A 23,549-nucleotide genomic window follows, 5' to 3' on the forward strand; every position below is an offset into this window, starting at 1 on the left:
GGGTGTTTGGGATATTTGGGATGTTTGGGGTATTTGGGGTGTGTGTTTGGGGTATTTGGGTTTTTTGTTTGGAGTGTTTGGGGTGTTTGGAGTGTTTGGAGTGTTTGGGGTGTTTGGGGTGTTTGGGGTGTTTGGGGTGTTTGGGGTGTTTGGGGTGTTTGGGATATTTGGGATATTTGGGGTATTTGGGGTTTTTGTTTGGGGTGTTTGGGGTGTTTTTGGGGGTGTTTGGGGTGTGTGTTTGGGGTATTTGGGGCTCCCCCAGACCCCCCAGTCCCATCGCTCCCTCCCCGGGGCTGGGAGGAGGCAGCGAATTCTTCAATGAAACTGAACAGGGGAAGGCGAAAAAAAAAAAACCCAAAAAGAGAGAAAAAAAAAAAAAAAAGAAAAAAGAAAAAAAAAAAAAAGTCAGAGGAATAAAAAAAGGGAAAAAAAGGAGTCGGGAACGGAAAATGTTCGGCGTGGAGCTCGTCCCTCAGAGTTTCCATCGCGGCTCCCCGGGCCCAGACTGTGAGGCCGGCGCTGGGCTGGGCGGCCGCTGGGACCCCCAGAGCCCCCCAAAACCGGCCCGAGCAGCCCCGGCCCCGGCTGAGGGGTGTGGGGGGATGAATGAGCCCCCCAAAAACGGGGCCCGGCCCTGGATGAGGAGGTGCAGATGGAGGTGACCCCAAACCCTGAGTGTGGGGGGAATTTGGGGGTGCAGAGAAGGAAATGAGCCCCCCAGGGGGATCCCAGCCCTGGGTAAGGGGGGTGACCCCAAACCCTGGGTGTGGGGGGAATTTGGGGGTGCAGAAGGCGAAATGAGCCCCCGGGGGGGTCCCAGCCCTGGGTATGGGGGGTGACCCCAAACCCTGGCTGTGGGGGGAGTTTGGGGGTGCAGAGAAGGAAACGAGCCCCCCAGGGGGGTCCCAGCCCCTGGGAGGGGTCACACCCCAACTCCCCGTCCCAGCGCACCCACCCCCGGCCTGAGGGACCCCCCGAGCAGCCCCAGGTCCCCTCCTCAGGCCGGGGGTCCCCGGTGGGGACACGACCACCCCCTGGCAGCGCCCCCCGGGCCCCGCGGTGCCCCCGGCGAGGGCGAGGGCGGCCTTGGCATCCCGGAGGCCAATTTGAGCAATTTTCCCTGGAAATAGCCGCGGAGTCGCGGCCGTGATTACGGGCTTCTGCCCGGACGCCGCAATTGAGGGCGCCCGGGGCCACCAGGAATAGCCGGGGCGGTGCCAGCCTGCGGCCGCCGCCGGGGAAACTGAGGCACCGCGTCGCCCACCGCGTCCCCGCGGCGGGGGTGACAAAGTGACAAACGTGGGGGGGTCGGGGAACCCCCCCCGAGGGGTTTTTTTGGGGGACACCGCCTTCTCTGGGCTCTCTGTGGGGTCGGCCACCTGCGTGTCCCCACCCGGCAGGACGTGTCCCCACCCGGCAGGACGTGTCCCCAAGGCCACCCAGGGGTGGGGGACGCGGCGCGGTGGGGAGGGGGCGCTTGGGGGGACACAGGAGCGGCTCCCGGCGCTGCCGAGGGAAGCGGGCGGGGGGAGAGAAAAGGGAATTAATCCGATCCATGTGTCTGGGCTGCCGGGGGGAGTTAACTCGCTCCAGATGCCGCCGTCTGCTCCGGCTCCTCGGCAAACAAACCCCCTCCCGAACCCCCTTTTTTTGGGTGGTTCTTACCCCAAAAACCGCTGGGGCTGCTCCTCCTCATCCTCGCCCCTCACCCTCGGGGGAACCTCCCGATCTCTGGTGGCCCGAGGATTTTTGGGGCACCCCCCGAATTTTTGGGCATCCCCAAATTTTTTGGCGTGACCGCTGATTTTTTTTTTTTTTTTTTTTTTTTTTTTTTTTTTGGGAGGGAGGATCCCAAATTTTTTTCGGGGTGGCCCCCAAGGTTTTGGGGTGACCTTCATCTTTTTGGGGTGGCCGCCTCCATTCTCTCCCCTCTGGCCACACGCCCAGTTTGCACCAGTAAAAACCAGTCTGGGACAGGCGGGAAAGGCTCTGGGATCCCCCCAAAAGCCGGGGGGGGGGCTGAGTGTGACACCCCCATCCCCAACACCCCCGAGGAGCCCGAGGGTCCCGGCTGGGTGCCCCCCGTTCCCGAGCACCCCAAATCCTGCAGGAGCCCGGCCTGTGCTCGGTGTCTCCCGTTCTGCTTCCGAGGATCCTAACGACTTTTCCAGCCTTTTTTTTTTTTTTTTTTTTTTTTTTTTTCATTTTCTTCTTCTCCTTCTTTATTATTTTTTTTTCCCTCCTCCTTATTCAAAGTGGGAATTCTTCCCTTTTCCCAGCCCCCAAGCCCTTGTCCCGCATTCCTGGGGCGGGCGGCCGGGGCTTGATGAGGTGGCATCATCCCGTCCTTCCCCCCCCTTTTTTTTTATATTCCCCTCCCTCTCCATATATACATATAAAAAAAAAAAAAAGGAAAAAAAAAAAAAAAGAGAAAAAACACCCAAGCCGATGACATTCTTTTCTTTTCTGTCATGCTGCAAAAATTAAAGACACATCTTCAGGCTGGAGCCCGGCCAGCGCTCCTCGAGTCGCCGGGGCAGGATTGGAGGAGGCTTCGCCTGCAACGTGTCTTGGATGCATGGATCCAGGGCTGGGGAATGGAGCCGGGGCTGGGGGATGGAGCCGGGGCTGCGGAAGGGATCTGGGGCTGGGGAAGGGATCTGGGGCTGGATCTGGGGCCGAGGAATGGATCTGGGGCCGAGGAATGGATATGGGGCTGGGGAATAGATATGGGGCTGGAGAATGGATATAGGGCTGGGGAATGGATATAGGGCTGGATCCAGGGCTGGGGAATGGTTATGGGGCTGGATCTGGGGTTATGGTTATGGGCCTGGGGAATGGATATAGGGCTCGGGAATGGATATAGGGCTCGGGAATGGATGTGGGGCTGGAGAATGGATTTGGGGCTGGATATGGGACTGAGGAATGGATATGGGGCTGGGGAAGGGATCTGGGGCTGGAGAATGGAGACAGGGCTGGATCCAGGGCTGGGGAATGGAGCCGGGGCTGGAAAATGGATATAGGGCTGGGGAATGGATATAGGGCTGGATCCAGGGCTGGGGAAGGGATATGGGGCTGGGGAATGGATCCAGGGCTGGGGAAGGGATATGGGGCTGGGGAATGGATCCAGGGCTGGGGAAGGGATATGGGGCTGGGGAAGGGATATGGGGCTGGATCTAGGGCTGGGGAAGGGATATGGGGCTGGGGAAGGGATACGGGGCTGGAGAGTGGATATGGGGCTGGGGAATGGTTATGGAGCTGGGGAAGGGATCTGGGGCTGGGGAATAGACGTGGGGCTGGATCTGGGGCTGGAGAATTGATATGGGGCTGGGGAATGGTTATGGGTCTGGGACTGGGGTTGGGGAATGGATATAGGACTGGAGAATGGATATGGGGCTGGAGAATGGATATGGGGCTGGAGAATGGATATGGGGCTGGAGAATGGTTATGGGACTGGAGAATGGATATGGGACTGGAGAATGGTTATGGGGCTGGATGTGGGGCTCGATCTGGGGGCTGGGCCAGGGCTGTGACACCGGTGTGCCCCATGGACATGTGTGGGCACACGAGTGACCCCCACCCCTCCTGCGGCGCATTTTATTTCAGATTTAAATTCAATGACGGGATTAAAAGGTGGCACAAAGGCGCGGTGGGTGACGTGCCGTGTGTCCCCCCACTCCGTTATTTCACCGTTAAATTTCACGGATTTGGGTTTTTTTCTGAAGGAAAATCAAGGAATGTCCTAGTGGGAACTCCCACCTCGACATGGGGCTGCTCTCCCAGTGCTCCCAGTGCTCCCAGTGCTCCCAGTATTCCACTGGGCCTGTAAGTGGGCAGCCCAGTGGCAGGAGGGAGCAGCAGAGTGCTCCCAGTATTCCCAGTATCCCCAGTACCGCCAGCCTGGCGCGGGGCTGGCAGGGCAGGCAGAGGTGTGAGGGCTGAGCTCGGCTGTCCCGGAATTCCCGGAATTCCAATCCCGCTGCAAACCCTCGGCGCGGTGGCAGGAGGGACAAGTGGAGAGGTCCCAGTGCTCCCAGTGCTCCCAGTGCTCCCAGTATTCCCAGTAACCCAGTGAAACTCCAAGCCCTCCTCAGCCCTGTGACGGGGACTGCTGGAGGTGTGAAGGCCAAGCCCAGTGCTCCCAGTGCTCCCAGTGCTCCCAGTATTCCCAGCACCCCAGTGAGCTCTCAAACCCTCAGCATAGTGGGCAAGGGACAATTGGACTGAGCCCAGTATTCCCAGTGTCCCCACTATTCCCAGTATTCCCAGTATTCCACTGAGCCCTTGAGCTCTCAGCACAGTGACAATGGGGACAAACTGAGCGCTCCCAGTTCTCCCAGTGCTCCCAGTATTCCCAGCATTCCAATGAGCTTTCAAAGCCCCAGCACAGCGTGGGGAGAGGGAACAAATGGTGTCCCCAGTATTCCCAGTGTCCCCAGTATTCCCAGTATTCCCCTGAGCCCTCGAGCTCTCAGCACAGTGACAGTGGGGACAAACTGAGCTCTCCCAGTGCTCCCAGTGCTCCCAGTGCTCCCAGTATCCCACACCCCCCCAGCACAGCTCGGGGGGGTCACCAGGGCTGAACCCACCTTTTCCCGGCCCCATTTCCCACCCCGTTCCCCAAAACTGCCCCCGGAGAGGCGGGAGGTGCCCCCGGGGCTGCCGCGGGTGCCACCTTGGCCGTGTCCCTGCCCCTGGGCCGAGCTCCCGGCCCTGCTACAGACGTGGATTTTTTTGGCGTGTAATTACACCCTCCCCAAATTGCACGGTAGGTTTTTGTGGATCATTGTCCAGGAGCTTTTGCTTTTTCCAACCAACGTGGCTCCTTCAAATGTGGAAACGGCCGTGGAGCGGTGCCAGGGGGGGAGCGAGGGGAGCGAGAGGAGCCAGGGAAAGGGAAGGGAAAAGAGGGAGAGAAAAGGGCTGAAAAAACACCGAGCGAGCGGCTTTGGGGCGCGGTTCGGGGTCTCTGTGGCTCCCGAGGGGCTTCGGGCTTGGACAGGGGATGCTCCTGGGGACATTCCAAGGGATGCTCAGGGGACGGGTGGCCTCGGCCTTGTGCCACGCCGGGGTTTGGCCCTACTGCAGGGGGGTCCCCGTGGGGAGCCGCGGGTGGGTTTTGGGGTTCCCCAGCTGCGGGGGTGTGTTTTTTGGGGGGGTGGCAGCTCCTTGGTGCCGCTCCCGGCGTCGCGTGGCACCGGGGTCCCCAAAGCGCCACGTGCCACATCGCCTGTCCCCACCCCCTCCATCCGCGCAGACACCTCCGAGTGTTCCAACCACCCCCCGAAATCACCCCCCCGGGCAAAAACCCGCACCCCAAACCCCCCCAGCCCCCCAAATCCCGGCTGAGGCCAGACCCCGGCCCTGCTGCAAGGCACACGCGTGTGCGCGGCCGCGTTTGCGTGTGTCTGCGTGTGTCTGCGTGTGTCTGCGTGTGCACGGACCCACGGCCCGGCCCGGGGGGGGACAGGGGGGGACAGGGGGTGCTCCCCGACTCGCTGGGTGCCTCTGATTGGCCCAGGGGGCCGTCCAAAAAGCCGGGTCCCACCTCTCCCCGGCGGCGCACGGTATAAAAGGGCCGGCGCAGGAGCGGGCAAAGGGCAGTAGGAACTTTCTGCTGGGGTCTGGATTTTGGAGCTCCAGGGTTGCGCCGGCCCCGCATGACCCCAAGCTAAGAACAACCAACAACAACAACAACAACAACAACGGGGAGCAAAGAGAGCCCAAAGAGTCTACATGTCTAATATTTAGACATGTTCAGCTTTGTGGATTCTCGGTCACTGCTGGTGATAGCAGCGGCCGTCCTACTCGCCCGCGGGCAAGGAGAGGAAGACAGTGAGTACCGGGGGATGCCGCTCACCCCGCGGGGACCCGCCGCCGCGGTGACACCGGCGACACCCGGCCCGGCTGTCCCGGGGTGGGCCAGGAGGACCTCGGGGTGGGCGTCAGGAGCGGGATGAGCGGAAAATGGGGGAAAATCCCGAAAAAAAAGAGAGAGGAAAGGATGGGGAGGGGCGCGGGGAGGAGGATTTGGGGCTGGGGGGAAAGGGGGTTTCGGGGGGCTCTGGGGGTGAGCAGCCGGGGCGCAGTGCCAAGAACCAAGAGGGGAGGAAGGGTGGAGAGGAGCCGGCGGGGAAGGAGGGAGCAGGGCCGGAGGGGAGGAGGAGGAGGAGGAGGAGGCCGGGAAGGGAAAGGAAAGGGGGGAAAGAGCGCGGGAGAGACAAGAGGGGGGAGAGAGAGAGAGAGGAGGGAGAGGGGGGGCCCAGCCCCGGGATCTGCGAAAGCCATCAGGAAAGAATTAGAAAAGTCTCGGATGATTCATAAGCAAAATGTTTCGGCAGCCGGGGGAGCGGGGGCTGCCAGGCGCGGGCCTGGGGTCACCCCCCGTGCCACCAACCCCGTGCCCCACTGTCACCTGCGCCGGGGGGACACGGGGGGCGCACCCGCCGCTTTTTGCCCCATTTTGTCCTTTTTTGGGGGTTTTTTTTTGGAGGGGGAGGGGTAATTCCCTGAAGTTTATTTAAAATCATTATTATTGTTTTATTACAATTATGATGATCATGCATTATGATATGACAATGCCCGTCCCGCGTTTCCCGTTCTCCGTTCCCCGTCCTGCATTTCCCATTCTACATTTTGCTTTTCCCATTCCCAGTCCGCCTTTTTTTGTTCCCCAAGAAGAATTTTGCCTTTTCCATTTGTTTTTTTTTTTTTTTACATTTTTTCCTTTTTTTTTTTTTTCTCTCTCTTTGCCATTTTTATGTCCCTTTTCCCATTTTTTTTACTTCTTCACCTTTTTAATTTTTTTTTTTTTTTTGAGTGGAGGGGTGTTGTTCCATGACGTGGCTCAGCCCGTCGCCCCCTCCCCGCCCCGGGACCCTTCCCCACGGTGGGGCCACCCCCGGGCCTGGCCGCTGGCCTCTCGCTCCCCTCCCCGCCCTCCTCGGCTCTCCCATTCCCGATCCATCCGGCCCCATCCCGCCGCCGCCTGGATCCAATTTCAGCCCGGGTTCGGGGCCAGCCCGGCCCGGGCCTCTCGCGGGTTCCGGGGACCCCCCACATTTTGGGGGGCTCTTTGCCCTGGCCCCGGCCGGACGGAGCGAGCGGCTGCGGGGGTTTTTGTAGAGGGGAATATTTTGTTTTGTTTTGTTTTGTTTAAATTCCAGCCGATGTGGGAAGAGTTTCTTGTGCAGCTTTTCCCGTGTCACCGCGCTGGGCTGATGAGAACCAGATGAAGGGAGAAGCGCTGCGGGAGCGGGGAGGGGGATGAGGGCAGGGCGAGACCGGGCGGGCTCCGGGCCGGCCCCGCTGACGCCGCCGCCCTGTCGCTGTCCCTGTCGCTGTCGCTGTCGCCGTCCCAGTCCAAACCGGGAGCTGCATCCAGGATGGGCTCACCTACAACGACAAGGACGTGTGGAAACCAGAACCGTGCCAGATCTGCGTCTGCGACAGCGGCAACATCCTGTGCGACGAGGTGATCTGCGAGGACACCACCGACTGCCCCAACGCCGAGATCCCCTTCGGAGAGTGCTGCCCCATCTGTCCCGACACCGACGGTATCGCGACACGCCCCACCCACCCCCCAGCGGTGTCCCGCCCCCCTCTCCGGGGACAGGCGGGCTCCGTGTCCCCCCAGCCCCGGCGGGTGATGCTGAACCCCCTTTTCCCCCCGCAGCCTCCCCTGCCTACCCAGAAACCGCTGGAGTAGAGGTAAGGGCCCCCCAAAATCCCGCCCCCCACCGATTTCACTCCGGTTTTGGAGCTTCCCGTTTTCTAACGTGTTTGTGTCTCTGCCCCGCAGGGTCCTAAAGGAGACCCCGGCCCCAAAGGAGACAGGGTGGGTGTGTCCCCCCCGCAGGGACCCCTGCTCTGCACGGACCCCGATCCTGCGGGGCTCACCCCGATCCTGCGGGGCTCACCCCTGATCCCGTTGGGGCTCATCCCAATTTTCGGGACTCACCCCGATCCTGCTGGGCTCACCCCTGATCCCGTTGGGGCTCACCCCAATTTTCGGGACTCACCCCGATCCTGCTGGGCTCACCCCTGATCCCATTGGGGCTCACCCCATCCTGCTGGGCTCACCCCATCCCACTGGGGCTCACCCCAATCTCTCCGGGTTTCAGCTCTGATCCCATCTGGGCCCACCCCAATTTTCGGGACTCACCCCAATCCCTCCTGGCCTCACCCCTGATCCCATTGGGGCTCACCCCAATTTCGGGGGCCCACTCCAATCTCTCCTGGACTCACCCCAATTTCGGGGCCCACCCCAATCTCTCCTGGTCTCACCCCAATTTCGGGGCTGACCCCAATTTCGGGGCTGACCCCAATTTCGGGGCTGACCCCCCGTTTCTCTCGCAGGGACTCCCCGGCCCCCCCGGCAGAGATGGCATCCCAGGACAGCCCGGCCTCCCGGGCCCCCCCGGCCCCCCCGGCCCCCCAGGCCTCGGCGGGGTGAGTTTGGGGGGTCCCCGGTCCCCTCGGGGCTCTCGTGCCCCCCTCGGCCCCCGAGCCCCCCTCACCCTCCACTGTCCCTGTCCCGCAGAACTTCGCCCCCCAAATGTCCTACGGCTACGACGAGAAGGCCGGAGGGATGGCAGTGCCCGGGCCCATGGTGAGCCTGGGGACACCGGGGACATCGGGGACACTGGGGGACACTGGGGGCATGGGGACAGGAGCGCTCCCTGTGCCGGTGACGTCACTGAGCACCAGGGCGGGGGGAGGGGTGTTGGGCCGGGAGGGGACAGGGATGGGGACAGGAATGGAGTGACAACAGGGACGGGGATGGGGACAGGAATGGAGTGACAACAGGGACGGGGATGGGGACAGTGATGGAGAATGATGGGGACAGGGTTGGGGACAGGGATGGAGTGACAACAGTCAGGGAATGTGTGGGGACAGGGATGGGGACAGATTTGGGGACAGGGATGGAAACAAGCATTAAGTGACAGTAGAGACAGAGAATGTGTGGAGATTGGGACAGGAAAAGGGACAGAGTTGGGGACATGGATGGAGTGACAATAGGACAGGGAATGTGTAGGGACTGGGACAGGGGCAGAGTTGGGGACAGGGTGGTGACAGGGATGGGGACAGAGATGGACAGGGATGGGGACAGGGATGGAGGCAAGGATGGAGTGACACTAGAGACAGGGAATGTACAGGGATGGGGACAGGGTGGTGATGGGGACAGTGGTGGAGAGTGATGGGGACAGAGTTGAGGACAGGGATGGAGTGACAACAGAGACAGGGAATGTGTAGGGACTGAGACAGGAATAGGAACAGGGATGGGGACAGGGATGGAGTGACAATAGAGATGGGAATGTGTAGAGATTGGACAGGGACAGGTCTGTGATGGGGACAGGGACAGGGTGGCAGTGGGGAATGGGTGGAGGTGTTGGGGACACGGTGTTGGGGTGGCAATGGGGACAGGCAATAGGGACAGGGATGGGGTGACAGTGGTGACAGGCAGTGGTTGGTGCTGGGGACAGGGAATGGAGTGGGATGGGGTGGCAGTGGGGACAGGGATGGGGTGGCAGTGGGGACAGGGATAGGATGGCAATGGGGACAGGGATGGGGTGGCAGTGGGGACAGGGATAGGATGGCAATGGGGACAGGGATGGGGTGGCAATGGGGACAAGAATGAGGTGGCAGTGGGGACAAGAATGGGGTGGCAGTGAGGACAGCAGGGGAGGGGCCAGTGGATGCAGCAGTGGGATGGTGATGGGGACAGGGTGACAGGGTGACACTGCTGACCCTTTCTCTTGTCGCAGGGCCCAGCTGGTCCCCGTGGTCTCCCCGGCCCTCCCGGTGCTCCTGTGAGTGTCACCTCTTCTGTCCGTTTGGGTTTGGGGACAAACACCCCCCAGGGGGTCCTTTGGGTGGCCTGGGGACAGCCTGGAGGGTGTCACACCCTTCCTGACCCCGACAGAAGCACGTGGGGACAAAATCCTGGTGCCACCACACGGGGTGGGGGGGACACATCACCCCTGCCACTGGGAGATTCAGACCCAAACTTTTCACTTTCTGACCCATTTTTTCCCCTTTATTGTCTCTCCACAGGGTCCCCAAGGTTTCCAAGGTCCCCCCGGTGAACCCGGCGAGCCCGGTGCTTCTGTGAGTGTTGTCACCCGCCGATGTCCCCTGGGCGTGGGGACAACGCTGCTGCTGCGGCCACACTGTCCCCGCTCCGGGGGCCACGCCTCTGGGGCGGGTGACAGTGACAGGGGACAGCTGTCACCTCAGCCCTGCCCTCCCTCTCCCCCAGGGTCCCATGGGTCCCCGAGGTCCCGCCGGCCCCCCTGGCAAGAACGGAGATGACGTAAGTGGCCCGTCCTTGGGGTCCCCTCCCCAGCTTTGGGGCCTGGTGGCCCCCCCAGCCCCGCCCAGGTGAGCCTGGCTTGGGGACGTGCCACCAACGGCGTGTCCTTGTCCCCAGGGTGAAGCTGGCAAACCTGGCCGCCCCGGAGAGCGGGGTCCCCCCGGCCCCCAGGTGAGACACACACCAGGGGACATCCCCAGCTGTCCCCCTGCCCTGGGGACCTTTGGCGTGGGGACAGCCCCCCCAGCGCCCCCATCACCGTCCCCCGTGTCCCCCAGGGTGCTCGAGGTCTCCCCGGAACCGCCGGCCTGCCGGGCATGAAGGGACACAGAGTGAGTCCTCCCCTCCCCTGCTGGTGACACTTTGGGGACAAAGGACCCCTGAGCTCAGCCAGGGTCCCCCCCTGACCCCCGCACCCCTCGTCTGTGCTGTCCCCAGGGTTTCAGCGGTCTGGATGGTGCCAAGGGTGAGCCTGGACCCGCTGGCCCCAAGGTGAGGAGCGGTGGCAGTGCCACCCCTGTCCCGGCGGTGTCCCCGCTGTCCCCTGTGCCCGGCAGAGCGGGTCCCTCACGGTGTCCTTCCTCCTTAGGGAGAGCCCGGCAGCCCCGGCGAGAACGGAGCTCCCGGACAGATGGTGAGTGCTGCACCGGGGGGTCCTGGGCAGGAGGGGACAAGGGTGGGGGTGACACCTGATGGGGGCCCAGCCCCTCCTCAGGGAACGGGGCGGGAGGGGTTTGGCCCCTTGGGGACATCACTGTGGGCAGTGACGGGTGGGAGGAGGCTCAGAGAGGAGAAAGTGTCCACCCAGGTGACCCGAACGTGTCCTAACCGTGTCCTGTCCCCTCCCCAGGGTCCTCGTGGTCTTCCCGGAGAGAGAGGCCGCCCCGGCCCGTCCGGCCCGGCCGTGAGTATCGGGGATGGGCAGGCCTGAGCCCTCAGAGTCCCCTGTGCCACCCGTGGGTGTCACCTGCCCCGCCGGCGGCTGTCGCTCACGGTGTCCCCTCTCCCGCAGGGCGCTCGTGGCAATGACGGTGCTCCCGGTGCCGCCGGTCCCCCCGTGAGTGTCGCCGACCCCGCCCGTCCTCCTGCGGCTCCTCCGGAGGCAGACCCCAGCCCGGGGTCCTCCCGCGCCGCCTCGGGCCGGGACCCCCCGAGTGACTGTCCTTCTGTCCCTTGTGACCGTCCTTCTGTCCCTTTTAGGGTCCAACCGGCCCCGCTGGTCCCCCCGGTTTCCCCGGTGCCGCCGGTGCTAAGGTGGGGCTGGGGGGCTCCGGGGCGGTGGGCGGGGGATGGCCCGGGTGTCGCGGGCTGGCACCGCCCGCGCCGGTGACACACCTGGGGACATCCCCGGCCGTGTGTCGCGTGTCCCCGCGGGAAGAAGGCGCAGATGGAAGCTGATCCTTCCTCTTCCTCCTCCTCCTCTTCCTCTCCAGGGTGAGACGGGTCCCCAAGGAGCTCGTGGTAGCGAAGGTCCCCAAGGTGCTCGCGGTGAGCCCGGTCCCCCCGGGCCCGCTGGCGCTGCCGGTCCCGCTGTGAGTGACATCCCCAGGGACCCCCGTGCTTCGGCCTCGCGTGTGCCGGCCCCGCCGTGACCCTCCTCTTCCTCCTCCTCCTCTCTCCGCAGGGCAACCCCGGTGCTGACGGCCAACCCGGTGCCAAGGGCGCCACCGTGAGTGTCCCCCGTGTCCCCCTGAGGCGGCGGCAGGAAGGGCTGCGCCTCCTCCTCCTCCTCACGGCCCCCGTGCCTCTTGCAGGGCGCTCCCGGTATCGCTGGCGCTCCCGGTTTCCCCGGTGCCCGCGGCCCCTCCGGACCCCAAGGTCCCAGCGGTGCCCCCGGCCCCAAGGGCAACACCGTGAGTATCCCCGGGCCCCTCGGGCCGCCGGGCCGGCATCGTCCCCTCTGCCACCCGGAGGTGACTCCGGAGGTGTCCCCGGGTCCCCGCAGCCCTGCCGGGACACGGGCCGTGTCCTCGTCCCGCTGAGGGCTCGTGGGGATGTCACTCGGGGGTCTCTCTGCTCCTCAATCCGCCCTTAAACCTTGTCTCTCTTCTCTCCCGCCCAGGGCGAACCCGGCGCTCCAGGAAACAAGGGTGACACCGGTGCCAAGGGCGAACCCGTGAGTGTCCCCCCGAAATGTCCCCGCCGGCTCCGGCCCCTCCCGGGGGTCTTCATCCCTCCGCCTCCTTCCGCAGGGTCCCGCCGGTGTCCAAGGCCCCCCCGGCCCCGCTGGCGAGGAAGGAAAGAGAGGAGCCCGCGGTGAGCCCGGCCCCGCGGGGCTGCCCGGGCCTGCTGGCGAACGTGTGAGTAGCAGCGGCCCTGTCCCCATCCCTGTCCCCATCCCTGTCCCCATCCCTGTCCCCATCCCTGTCCCCATCCCTGTCCCCATCCCTGTCCCCATCCCTGCCATGTCCCCATCCCTGTCCCCATCCCTGTCCCCATCCCTGTCCCCATCCCTGTCCCCATCCCTGCCATGTCCCTGTCCCCATCCCTGTCCCCATCCCTGTCCTGTCCCCACCCCGGCCATGTCCCTGTCCCCATCCCCGTCCTCCTCCCCGTGTCCAGCGTGTCCGAGGACACCGTGGGGACGTCCCCAGCCCCTCCTGGCTGCTCCCACCCGTGTCCCCGCTGTGTCACCTCCCTCCCCTGTCCCCGCCGATGTCCCCGAGTGTCCCCGCACTGACGGTGCCGTGTCCCCGCACTGACGGTGCCGTGTCCCCGCACTGACCGTGCCGTGTCCCCTCAGGGCGCTCCTGGCAGTCGCGGCTTCCCTGGCGCCGATGGCATCGCCGGTCCCAAGGTGGGTGAGCCTCCTCCTGCGGGGGAAAATCCTCCTCAGCGCGGCCCTGGGGACTCCGGCCGCTGTCCCCTGTGCCCACACGGCGGCTCCGTGTGGCCGCCACCTGCGGGGACACGCCTGTGTCCCTGTCCCCGCGGGCTGTCCCGCAGCTGGCTCACGGCTGTCCCCCCTCCCCAGGGTCCCCCCGGCGAGCGCGGCTCCCCCGGCCCCGTCGGCCCCAAAGGATCTCCTGGTGAAGCTGGACGCCCCGGAGAGCCCGGACTGCCCGGCGCCAAGGTGAGCTGGTGACACGGTGACACGGTGGCAGGGCTGTCCTGCGCCCTGTGCCGGCGGAGGAGCCGCGCTCCAGGCCGCTCCCGTTCTCGGGAGCATCCCCCGAGCTCCTGACGCCCCTCCTCTTCCTCGCAGGGTCTGACTGGAAGCCCCGGGAGCCCCGGACCCGACGGCAAGACCGGCCCCCCTGTAAGTTGTCCCCTCTGGTGTCCCCTCCCGCCCCGGCCGCCGCCGGGCCCCTCTAACGGGCCGCTGCTCCCCCCGGCAGGGTCCCGCTGGTCAAGACGGACGCCCCGGGCCCCCCGGGCCCCCCGGAGCCCGAGGCCAGGCCGGAGTGATGGGATTCCCCGGGCCCAAAGGTGCTGCGGTGAGTGTCACCCTCCCCGCCGGTGCCACCCCTCAGGGGACCTGTCCCCACTGTCCCCTCGGGCTCATCCCGCTCTGGTTTTAGGGCGAACCCGGCAAACCCGGCGAGAGAGGAGCCCCCGGTCCCCCCGGCGCCGTGGTGAGTGCGGGCGGGGCACCGACAGCCCCGGGGAGGGGACAAGGGAGGTGACAGGGAGGGTGACAGGGGGGTGACAGGGAGCGTCACCCCGGCGTGGGGCGGCAGGGAGGGCACGGGGCAGCTGTGATGGGATGTGAATGGGTGTGCGCGGGGTGTGAATGGGGTGTGACTGTGATGTGAATGAGCGTGTAACTACGGTGTGAATGTGATGTGAGCGCGGTGTGAATCCGCTGTGAATCCGCTGTGAATGGGATTTGAATGTGGTCCCAATGGGGTGTGAAGTGGCCCAGCGCAGCCAGGGCAGGCTCCCGGCCCGAGCCCGCGGCGGGATGAGGAATTTGGGATCCCCTCCCGGTGATGAGGTGTCTGGGATCCCCTCCCGGTGTCTCCCGGCGGGATGAGGAATTTGGGATCCCCTCCCGGTGATGAGGTGTCTGGGATCCCCTCCCGGTGTCTCCCGGCGGGATGAGGAGTCGGGGATCCCCTCCCGGCGGGATGAGGAGTTGGGGATCCCCTCCCGGTGGGATGAGGAGCTCGGGATCCCCTCCCGGTGTGTCCCGGTGCCCTTGGAGCGGGGACAGGGCGGTGACGAGGCCGTGGGTGTCTCCTGCGGCCCGGCCCGGGGGGGACACGGGTCCCTGCGGGGGCTGCTCTGAGCTCCCTCCTCTCCCCCTCCCCAGGGTGCTGCTGGCAAAGATGGTGAAACCGGTGCCCAAGGTCCCCCCGGCCCCACCGTGAGTATCCCCCGGCCACACCTGACCCCGCCCGGCCACGCCCGGCCACCGGGCAAGGGGTTCGGGAGCCACCTGCCCCCCTCCATGTCCCTGCTGTGTCCCCCAGGGCCCCGCTGGAGAACGAGGTGAACAAGGTCCCGCTGGTGCTCCTGGCTTCCAGGTGAGGGGTGTCCCCTTCCCCGGCGGGGGCACAGAGCCCCCAGAGCGTGGGTGACATTGCTCTTTGTCCCCTCCCTGGTGGCTCACGGCTCCTCTTCTTCCTCCCCAGGGTCTGCCCGGCCCCGCTGGCCCCCCTGGCGAGGCTGGCAAGCCTGGTGAGCAGGTGAGTGTGGCCTTTGGGGACACTGCTGTCCCCTCCCCATGGCGCCCCCCCAGGGCACCCCCGGGTGCTCCATGCAGAGGAGGAGCAGTGACAATCGCTGCCCAGGGAATGAGGGACCCCTGGGGACACCGTGCCTGTCCCCAGTGCCACCCGTCCCCCTCTGACTCGTCCCCCTGTCCCTCAGGGTGTCCCCGGAGACGCCGGAGCCCCCGGTCCCGCCGGTGCCAGGGTAAGCTGAACGCCGCCGCGTCCCCTCAACTCTCGGCACCCCGAAGTGTCCCCAGGTGTCCCTGACGGCCGCGGGGCCTGTCCCGTGTCCCCTCCCCAGGGCGAGAGAGGCTTCCCTGGAGAACGTGGTGTCCAAGGCCCCCCCGGCCCCCAGGGTCCTCGCGGTGCTAACGGCGCTCCCGGTAACGATGGTGCTAAGGTGGGTGCCAGCCGGGGACTGTCCCCGAGCCGCGGGCTTTGATTCAGCCCCTGAGGCTGGGGTTGCGGTGCCGGGATCTCACTAATCCTTTAATTAATCTCATTATTGCTCTCTCCCCTCTCCCAGGGCGATGCTGGTGCTCCCGGAGCCCCCGGGAACCAAGGGCCCCCCGGTCTGCAGGGTATGCCCGGAGAGCGAGGTGCTGCCGGCCTGCCAGGCGCCAAGGGTGACAGAGTACGTGTCCCCAAAGCCCCGAGGTCCCCAAGGCCCCGTGTCCCCCTTGGTGACCTGCTCCTCACCACCCCTGAGCCTCACCTCCCTCATCATCCCCCCGGTGTGCCCCTGAGCTGAGGCTGGTCCTGGGGACACTGTGTCCTCTGTGTCACCTCTGTCCCCACCCCTTGGGGACAACGCCTCTTGTGAGGAGGAGGATGGTCCCAGGCTGTCCCAGGAGGGATGAAGGACCGAGGATGTCTCGGTGCAGAGAGAGGTCAACTCCTGTCCCCGTAACCCCTCGTGTCCCTCCCTCAGGGTGACCCCGGTCCCAAAGGTGCTGATGGCGCCCCTGGCAAGGACGGTCTCCGTGGCCTGACCGGTCCCATCGGCCCCCCCGGCCCCGCTGGTGCTCCTGGTGACAAGGTAGGGACATCCCGCGGGGACAAAGTGTCCGTGCGCCCACCGCCGCCTCCTTGCCACAGCCCTGATCCCTTTTTTCCCCTTTTCCTCTCCTTCTCCAGGGTGAAGCCGGTCCCCCGGGTCCTGCTGGTCCCACTGGTGCTCGCGGTGCTCCCGTAAGTGTCCCCCACCCTCGGTGACGGCCCTGCCACTCCTTGGTGGCCGTGGTGGCCGTCCCCTGCTTGTCTCACACTGTTCCCTCCTCCCATCTCTTCTCCAGGGTGACCGCGGCGAGCCCGGCCCTCCCGGTCCTGCTGGATTTGCTGGCCCCCCCGTAAGTGCCACCCCGCTGCCGGGGGTCCCCTCCTGTCCCCCAGGGTGGCTCTGAGCGCCGCCCGGGCTCACCCCGTGTCCCGCAGGGCGCCGACGGCCAGCCTGGTGCTAAAGGTGAAACTGGGGATGCTGGAGCCAAGGGTGACGCCGGTCCCCCCGGCCCCGCCGGCCCCACTGGTGCTCCTGGACCCGCTGTAAGTGTCCCCCTCAGTCCCCCCGCGGCCCGGCTTGTGGCCCCACAGCTCAGCTCACCCCTCTCCTCTTCCTCCTCCTCCTCCTCCTCCTCCCGCCCAGGGCGCTGTTGGTGCTCCCGGTCCCAAAGGTGCTCGCGGAAGCGCTGGACCCCCTGTAAGTATCGGCCTTGTGGGGGTTTGGGGGAGTTTTGGGGGGTCTGGGGACACCCCCGGGGGTGAAGGACCCCGAGGTGCTTTAACTCGGGCTCTGCTCCCCCCACACCGTGGGGCACCCCCAGCCCTGCGCCCCAAAACCTGGCGGTGGCACCGGGGTGGGGTGGCCTCCTCCAGCAGGGGGAAAAGGGGGGGGGTTTGCCTTTGTACCCCCCAAATCAGCCCCCCGGGTGGGCGCTTTCCCCCTGCCCGCCCCGGGGCGCCCTGCGGTGACCCCAGGCCGGGGATTGTCCCCTGGGTGCCACCCCACTGACTGCAGCTCTCCTCCCTGCCAGGGTGCTACTGGTTTCCCTGGTGCTGCTGGAAGAGTCGGACCCCCCGGACCCTCGGTGAGCGACACGGGGACACGGGGGGCTGGAGCTGGGGACAGGGGACACGGGGAGACGTGCTGGGGACACGGGACATGGAGAGAGAGGTGCTGGGGACATGGAGAGAGTGGTTCTGGAGACATGGAGCAGGAGGTTTTGGGGACATGGGATAGAGATGCTGGGGACAGAGAGAGAAAAGTGCTGGGGACACGGGGCAGGAGGTGCTGAGGACATGGGACAGGAAGTTCTGGGGACACAGAGAGAGAGATTCTGGGGACACAGAGAGAGATGTACTGGGGACAGAGAAAGAGAGGTTCTGGGGACAGGGAGCAGGAGGTTTTGAGGACATGGGACATGAAGTTTTGGGGACATGGGACAGAGAGAGAGAAATGCTGGGGACACAGGACAGAAGGTGCTGGGGACACAGAGAGAGATGTACTGGGGACATGGAGAGAGAGGTTCTGGAGACATGGAGCAGGAGGTTTTGGGGACAGGGGACAGAGATGCTGGGGACAGAGAGAGAAAAGTGCTGGGGACACGGGGCAGGAGGTGCTGAGGACATGGGACAGGAAGTTCTGGGGACAGAGAAAGAGAGGTTCTGGGGACACGGAGCAGGTGGTTTTGGGGACACAGGACAGAGATGCTGGGGACACAGGCTGCAAGGTGCTGGGGACACGGGCCGGGAGGTGTTAGGGACACAGGGTGAGGGGACATGGAGAGAGAGGTTTTGCAGACACAGGCTGCAAGGCGCTGGGCCCCTCCCGGAGCCGCACGTGGCCGCGCTGTCCCACTTGGCTCCGGGACACCCCTGGCCGCCCTTCAGCCGGCAGCGGGGGGGTCCCGGCCTCACCTCGCCGCTTTTCCCCTTCACAGGGCAACATCGGCCTCCCGGGCCCGCCCGGCCCCGCCGGCAAGGAGGGCGGCAAAGGAGCCCGCGGTGAGACCGGCCCCGCCGGCCGCCCCGGAGAGCCGGGCCCCGCCGGACCCCCCGGGCCCCCCGGAGAGAAGGGAGCCCCCGGTGCTGACGGCCCCATCGTGAGTCAGCCACCCGCTGCGCTGTCCGCTCTGTGTGTTTGTCACCTCCTCTGTGGCGAGGGTGACGCGGCGGCTGGCAGCAGCGCTGAGGTGTCGCTTGTCCCCCGCAGGGCGCCCCCGGCACCCCCGGACCCCAAGGTATCGCCGGCCAGCGCGGTGTGGTCGGTCTCCCCGGACAGAGAGGCGAGAGAGGATTCCCTGGGCTGCCCGGCCCCTCCGTGAGTACCGGGGGTGGGCTCCCGGGGACCCCCACCCCGGGGTGCGTGTCCGGCGCTCTGTGACCCCCGCGTTGTGTCCCCCCGCAGGGCGAACCCGGCAAACAAGGTCCCTCCGGTTCCCCCGGTGAGCGCGGCCCCCCCGGCCCCATGGGCCCCCCCGGCCTGGCCGGACCCCCCGGAGAAGCCGGACGTGAGGTGAGCACGGACCCCCCGAGCTGAGGGCACCGCCCGTGGGCGGGGGTCTCCCAGTGAGACCCCCCGCCCCTAACGAGGCTCTCTGCCCCCCGTAGGGCTCTCCCGGTGCTGAAGGTGCCCCCGGCCGTGACGGTGCTGCTGGTCCCAAGGTGAGTGGGCTCTGAGGGGGGCGTGGGAGGGGGTGACGGGGTTGTGCTGGCTCACACTGACCTCTCCTCCTCCTCCTCGCAGGGTGATCGCGGTGAGACCGGCCCCGCCGGCCCCCCTGGTGCTCCCGGTGCCCCCGGTGCCCCCGGGCCCGTGGGTCCTGCTGGCAAGAACGGAGATCGTGGTGAGACGGTGAGTGACTCTCAGCCCAGAGCCCCCCCTGCGCCCCCCCGGCCCGAAAAGGGTCTGGGGTCTGCCCCCGGGCTCAGCCCCTGCTGCTGCCAGGAGCTGCCCCAGGGAGGGAGAGGTGCCACCACCCTGCACAGGGCCCTCGGGGTGCCACCACCCTGCACAGGGCCCTCGGGGTGTCACCACCCTGCACAGGACCCTCGGGGTGTCACCACCCTGCACAGGACCCTCGGGGTGCCACCACCCTGCACAGGGCCCTGGGGGTGCCACCACCCCGCTCAGGGGTCCCTCAGCCCCTCAGGGAGGTTCTGCCCCGAGGCAGCAGCAGCAGGAGGTGTGGGATGCTCTAACCTGTGTCCTTCTCTCCTGTCGCAGGGTCCCCAAGGTCCCGCCGGTCCCCCTGGTCCTGCTGGTGCTCGTGGTCCTGCTGTGAGTGACGCTCTGCTCTGTCCCCCTCGGTGCCTCAGTGTCCCCACAGGCGTGGGGACAGTGACTGGCCAGGACCCCGCTCAACTCCTCTTCTCCTCCTGCAGGGTCCCCAAGGTCCCCGTGGTGACAAAGGTGAAGCCGGTGAACAGGGTGACAGAGGCATGAAGGGTCACAGAGGCTTCTCCGGTCTCCAGGGCCCTCCTGGTCCTCCCGTAAGTCCCGGGGGGTGTCGGTGGCCCCGCGGCCTGGAGGAGGCAGCGCGACGTGCCCGTGTCACCTCTGATGTCGCCTCTCCCTCCTCCTCCATTGTCACAGGGCTCTCCTGGTGAACAAGGTCCTTCTGGTGCTTCTGGTCCCGCCGGTCCCCGAGTGAGTCCCGGGACGAGCTGCGACATCCGGCCACGGCTGTGACACTGCGGGGGGAGCGGGCGGCGGGGGCCCTCGGGTGTCCCGTGGGGACACGGCTCACGGCTGGAGGGGACATTTCCACCAGGACTCGGTGCTGACGCTTCTCTCCCGTCCCGCAGGGTCCCCCCGGCTCTGCCGGCGCCGCTGGCAAGGACGGGCTGAACGGGCTGCCCGGCCCCATCGGTCCCCCCGGACCCCGCGGCCGCACCGGAGACGTCGGTCCCGTCGTACGTCCCGAGCCTTCCTCCCTCCCGGAGCCTCCCGCCTTCAGCGCTCCGTCACCATCCTCATCCTCCTCCTCCTCGTGTCCCCTCGCAGGGTCCCCCCGGCCCCCCCGGGCCCCCCGGTCCCCCCGGTCCTCCCAGCGGCGGCTTCGACTTCAGCTTCCTGCCGCAGCCGCCCCAGGAGAAGGCGCACGACGGCGGCCGCTATTACCGCGCCGATGACGCCAACGTGATGAGGGACCGCGACCTGGAGGTGGACACCACCCTCAAGAGCCTGAGCCAGCAGATCGAGAACATCCGCAGCCCCGAGGGCACCCGCAAGAACCCAGCCCGCACCTGCCGCGACCTGAAGATGTGCCACGGCGATTGGAAGAGCGGTGGGTGTCACCCCGGTGTCCCCTCGGGGCTGTCCCCGCGTCTCTGTCCCCTCTGCTGCTGCTCACCTCTGTCCTTCTTCTGAAGCTCCCCGGTTCATCCTGCCCTCTGTGCTGTCCCCGCTGGGTGCTGTCCCCTCCGTCCCCTCCTGTCCCTTCCTCCATGTCCCTCTCCCTCCTCCTCTCCTCCTGCTCCTCGCTCCGCCCTCCCTGCCTTCCTCACCTCCCACGGCTGCTCCTCACCTTCCTCCTTCCTCCCTTCACCCTCAGCATCTCCCGTCCTTCATCCCTCACCCTCCCCTCCATCCTCTGCCCCTCAGCTCCATTCTCCAGCCCCTGGGGCTCTTCATCCCTCCCGGCTCTTCCTCACCCGCTCCCTCCTGGCCTCTCCTTTCCTCCATCCCTCTGGCGGCTCCTCAGCTCCATCCTCCAGCCCCTGGGGGTGTTCCTCAGCTTCATGCTTCATCCCTCCTGGCTTCTCCTGACTTCCATCCCTCCTGGCTTCTCCTGACTTCCATCCCTCCTGGCTTCTCCTGACTTCCATCCCTCCTGGCTGTCCCTCCTCTGTTCCCTCCTGGCTGTCCCTCTCTTCCATCCCTGTCCCTGACACTGACCCTGTCTTGACCCTGTCCCTGTCTCCCTGATCCAGTCCCTGTCCCTGTCCTTGTCCTTGTCCCAGTTCCAGTCCCTGTCCCAGTCCTTGTCTCAGTCCCACTCCCTGCCCCAGTCCCTGTCATTGTCACTGTCCCAATCCCATTCCCTGACCCAGTCCCTGTTCCTGACCCTGTCTTGTCCCAGTCCCTGTCCTTGACCCTGTCCCTGTCTCCCTGATCCTGTCCCTGTCCTTGTCCCAGTTCCAGTCCCTGTCCCAGTCCTTGTCTCAGCCCCAGTCCCTGTCCCTTGTCCCAATCCCTGACCCTGACCCTGTCACTGTCCCTATCCCAATCCCATTCCCTGACCCTGTCACTGTCCCTGTCCCAATCCCTGTCCCTATCCCAATCCCATTCCCTGCCCCTGACCCTGTCCCTGTCCCTGTCCCCTCAGGCGAGTACTGGATCGACCCCAACCAAGGCTGCAACCTGGACGCCATCAAAGTCTTCTGCAACCTGGAGACGGGCGAGACGTGCGTGTACCCGACGCGGGCCTCCATCGCCCGCAAGAGCTGGTACCTCAGCAAGAACCCCAAGGAGAAGAAACACGTCTGGTTCGGCGAGAGCATGAGCGACGGCTTCCAGGTGAGCTCGGGGACACGGCGGGGACACGGCGGGGGACAGCCGGGGCACGGCTCGGCGCTGACCCCCCGCTCATCCCCGCAGTTTGAGTACGGCGGCGAAGGCTCCGACCCGGCCGATGTGGCCATCCAGCTGACCTTCCTGCGCCTCATGGCCACCGAGGCGTCGCAGAACGTCACCTACCACTGCAAGAACAGCGTGGCCTACATGGAGCAGGCCAGCGGCAACCTGAAGAAAGCGCTGCTGCTGCAGGGCGCCAACGAGATCGAGATCCGCGCCGAGGGCAACAGCCGCTTCACCTACGGCGTCACCGAGGACGGCTGCACGGTGGGTGACACGGGTGACATTTGGTGACGCGGGTGGGCGGGACAGCGGGAGGGGACAGGAGGTGACGCTGGTGTCCCCGCAGAGTCACACGGGCTCCTGGGGCAAGACAGTCATCGAGTACAAGACCACCAAGACCTCGCGCCTGCCCATCATCGATTTGGCTCCTATGGACGTCGGCGCTCCGGACCAGGAATTCGGCATCGACATCGGCCCCGTGTGCTTCTTGTAACCCCCCCAGCCCGGATTTGCGTGACAGGAGAGAGTAATAATAATAATAATGATAAAAGTAAATAATAATAATAAAAAAAAATCACAAAAAAAAAACAGCCAAAAAAAAAGGAGAAAATTTCACATGGACTTTTTACTACTTTTTTTTTTTTTTTTTTTTGAATTTGTGTCGGTTTTGACCGCCCAGCGTCTCTAAACAAACTACAGGAACAGCTCCAGTTGCGTGGCCGTAAGAGAGAGAAAAAAAAAAAAAACTCTCATAAAAACTCTCTTTCCTCCAAAAAAAAAAAAAAAAAAAAAAGGCGTTCAACCCTCCCCTAAAAAAAAATATTAAAAAAAAAAAAACCCAAATAAATGACTTTTTTCAAACAAAATCACCAGGAAGTGGGTTCGCTTGCTTGCCCCCCTCATCCCTCAGCCCCGGAGATGGGGCAAAGCTCCCCCCAAAGGGTCCCCGAGCCCCCGGGCCCCTCCCCGCCAGCCCCTTCGCTTCTGCAGCTCATCAGAACGTTCATTTTTGCTGCCAGGAAGGTGCCGAACTCCGGCTCTAATTTCCCTTTCCCCCTCATTTTCCCTCTTTTTCTCCCCTCTCCTCCTTCTCTTTTATCGGGATAATGCTGATCTGGAGTTCTCTCCGTTGTCCTTTTCCTTCTGGTGATTTTTTAATGATTTTTTTTTTGGTTGTTTGGTCCTTCTGTCGGTTGTTTGTTGTTCGTTTTATATATTTTTTTTTTTTTTTTATTCAGGCAGCAAAAATAAAAGCCCCAATTTCAGCCCCTCAGAGGAGCAGCTGCGGCCCCGCGCTGACGGCCCTGCCCGGATGGCTACCTCACCACTCTCGGGGGCTCCTTTTCACTCGCCATTTCGGGGTTCTTTTTGTCTTTCCTATTTGTATTTTAGCTTCGTTTGGAGCTTTTCAGCCGTGCCGGGACTTTCCTGCCAGGTTCAGAGCAAAGGTGCTAATTTTTCCCCCCCTTCTCCTTTTATTTTTTCCCCTCTCTCTCTTTTTGGTTGTTCTCTTTATTTTGATTTTTTTCCTTTGGAGGTTTCTTTCCCTCAGGTTTGTTGTTTTTTTTTTTTTTTATCCTGGTTTTTGTGTGTTGGGTTTTGTAATTTTTTTTTTTTTAAATAATTGTTGTTTTTTAAAGTATTCTCTTTAATTTTGGGCCCGGAACACTCAGCCCCGGGACCGCCTGGTGCTACAGCCTCCAAAGCTCTCTCCGCTTGGTCTCTTTGGATTCCTCTCCGTTTCAGGGTTTATTTCTCTCCTGGTTTTTTTTGTTGTTGTTGTTTTTGCTGCTCAGCTCCACTCGGGAATTTCCCAAAGGTGCTATTCCCCCCTCATCCCCATGGCCCCACGAGCAAACCCCGCACAGCCAGAGGCACAAAACTCCCCAGGGGGAAAGGAAGAAATCCGTTCTCCAGGTTGAGCAGGGGGAATTTCAGCTCCGCTCTCATCTTCCAGCAGCTTTTCCATCCCTCCATCCCTCCATCCATCCCTCCT

The 23,549-nt window shown here is 64.3% G+C and overlaps 1 protein-coding gene across 1 annotated transcript; it reads left to right on the plus strand.

Moving 5' to 3' along the window:
* The first annotated feature begins 5,577 nt into the window (after positions 1-5,577).
* Positions 5,578-22,174, plus strand: COL1A1 (collagen type I alpha 1 chain). Its single transcript, XM_066340110.1, has 51 exons — positions 5,578-5,838; positions 7,365-7,559; positions 7,679-7,713; positions 7,805-7,840; positions 8,362-8,454; positions 8,546-8,614; positions 9,771-9,815; positions 10,060-10,113; positions 10,265-10,318; positions 10,436-10,489; positions 10,597-10,650; positions 10,757-10,810; positions 10,908-10,952; positions 11,169-11,222; positions 11,331-11,375; positions 11,519-11,572; positions 11,752-11,850; positions 11,943-11,987; positions 12,073-12,171; positions 12,381-12,434; positions 12,511-12,618; positions 13,062-13,115; positions 13,293-13,391; positions 13,524-13,577; positions 13,657-13,755; positions 13,840-13,893; positions 14,574-14,627; positions 14,734-14,787; positions 14,896-14,949; positions 15,134-15,178; positions 15,278-15,376; positions 15,503-15,610; positions 15,908-16,015; positions 16,114-16,167; positions 16,272-16,325; positions 16,411-16,518; positions 16,619-16,672; positions 17,007-17,060; positions 17,913-18,074; positions 18,185-18,292; positions 18,380-18,487; positions 18,583-18,636; positions 18,719-18,826; positions 19,199-19,252; positions 19,357-19,464; positions 19,568-19,621; positions 19,780-19,887; positions 19,979-20,261; positions 21,303-21,493; positions 21,575-21,817; positions 21,900-22,174. The coding sequence occupies exons 1-51, from the start codon at positions 5,757-5,759 to the stop codon at positions 22,044-22,046; spliced, it is 4,362 nt and encodes a 1,453-aa protein (XP_066196207.1). The 5' UTR covers positions 5,578-5,756; the 3' UTR covers positions 22,047-22,174.
* The last annotated feature ends 1,375 nt before the right edge of the window (positions 22,175-23,549 follow it).

Source organism: Sylvia atricapilla, unplaced genomic scaffold (assembly GCF_009819655.1).
Source record: "Sylvia atricapilla isolate bSylAtr1 unplaced genomic scaffold, bSylAtr1.pri scaffold_111_arrow_ctg1, whole genome shotgun sequence".
In the NCBI taxonomy this organism is placed as follows: Eukaryota; Metazoa; Chordata; class Aves; order Passeriformes; family Sylviidae; genus Sylvia; species Sylvia atricapilla.

Excerpts from the sequence above, each read along its gene's own strand:
- COL1A1 (XM_066340110.1), top strand. The coding sequence starts at position 5,757 with ATGTTCAGCTTTGTGGATTCTCGGTCACTGCTGGTGATAGCAGCGGCC. Across the intron at positions 5,839-7,364 it reads CGGGCAAGGAGAGGAAGACA|TCCAAACCGGGAGCTGCATC; the intron begins GTGAGTACCGGG and ends TCGCCGTCCCAG. Across the intron at positions 11,573-11,751 it reads CCGGTGCCGCCGGTGCTAAG|GGTGAGACGGGTCCCCAAGG; the intron begins GTGGGGCTGGGG and ends CTTCCTCTCCAG.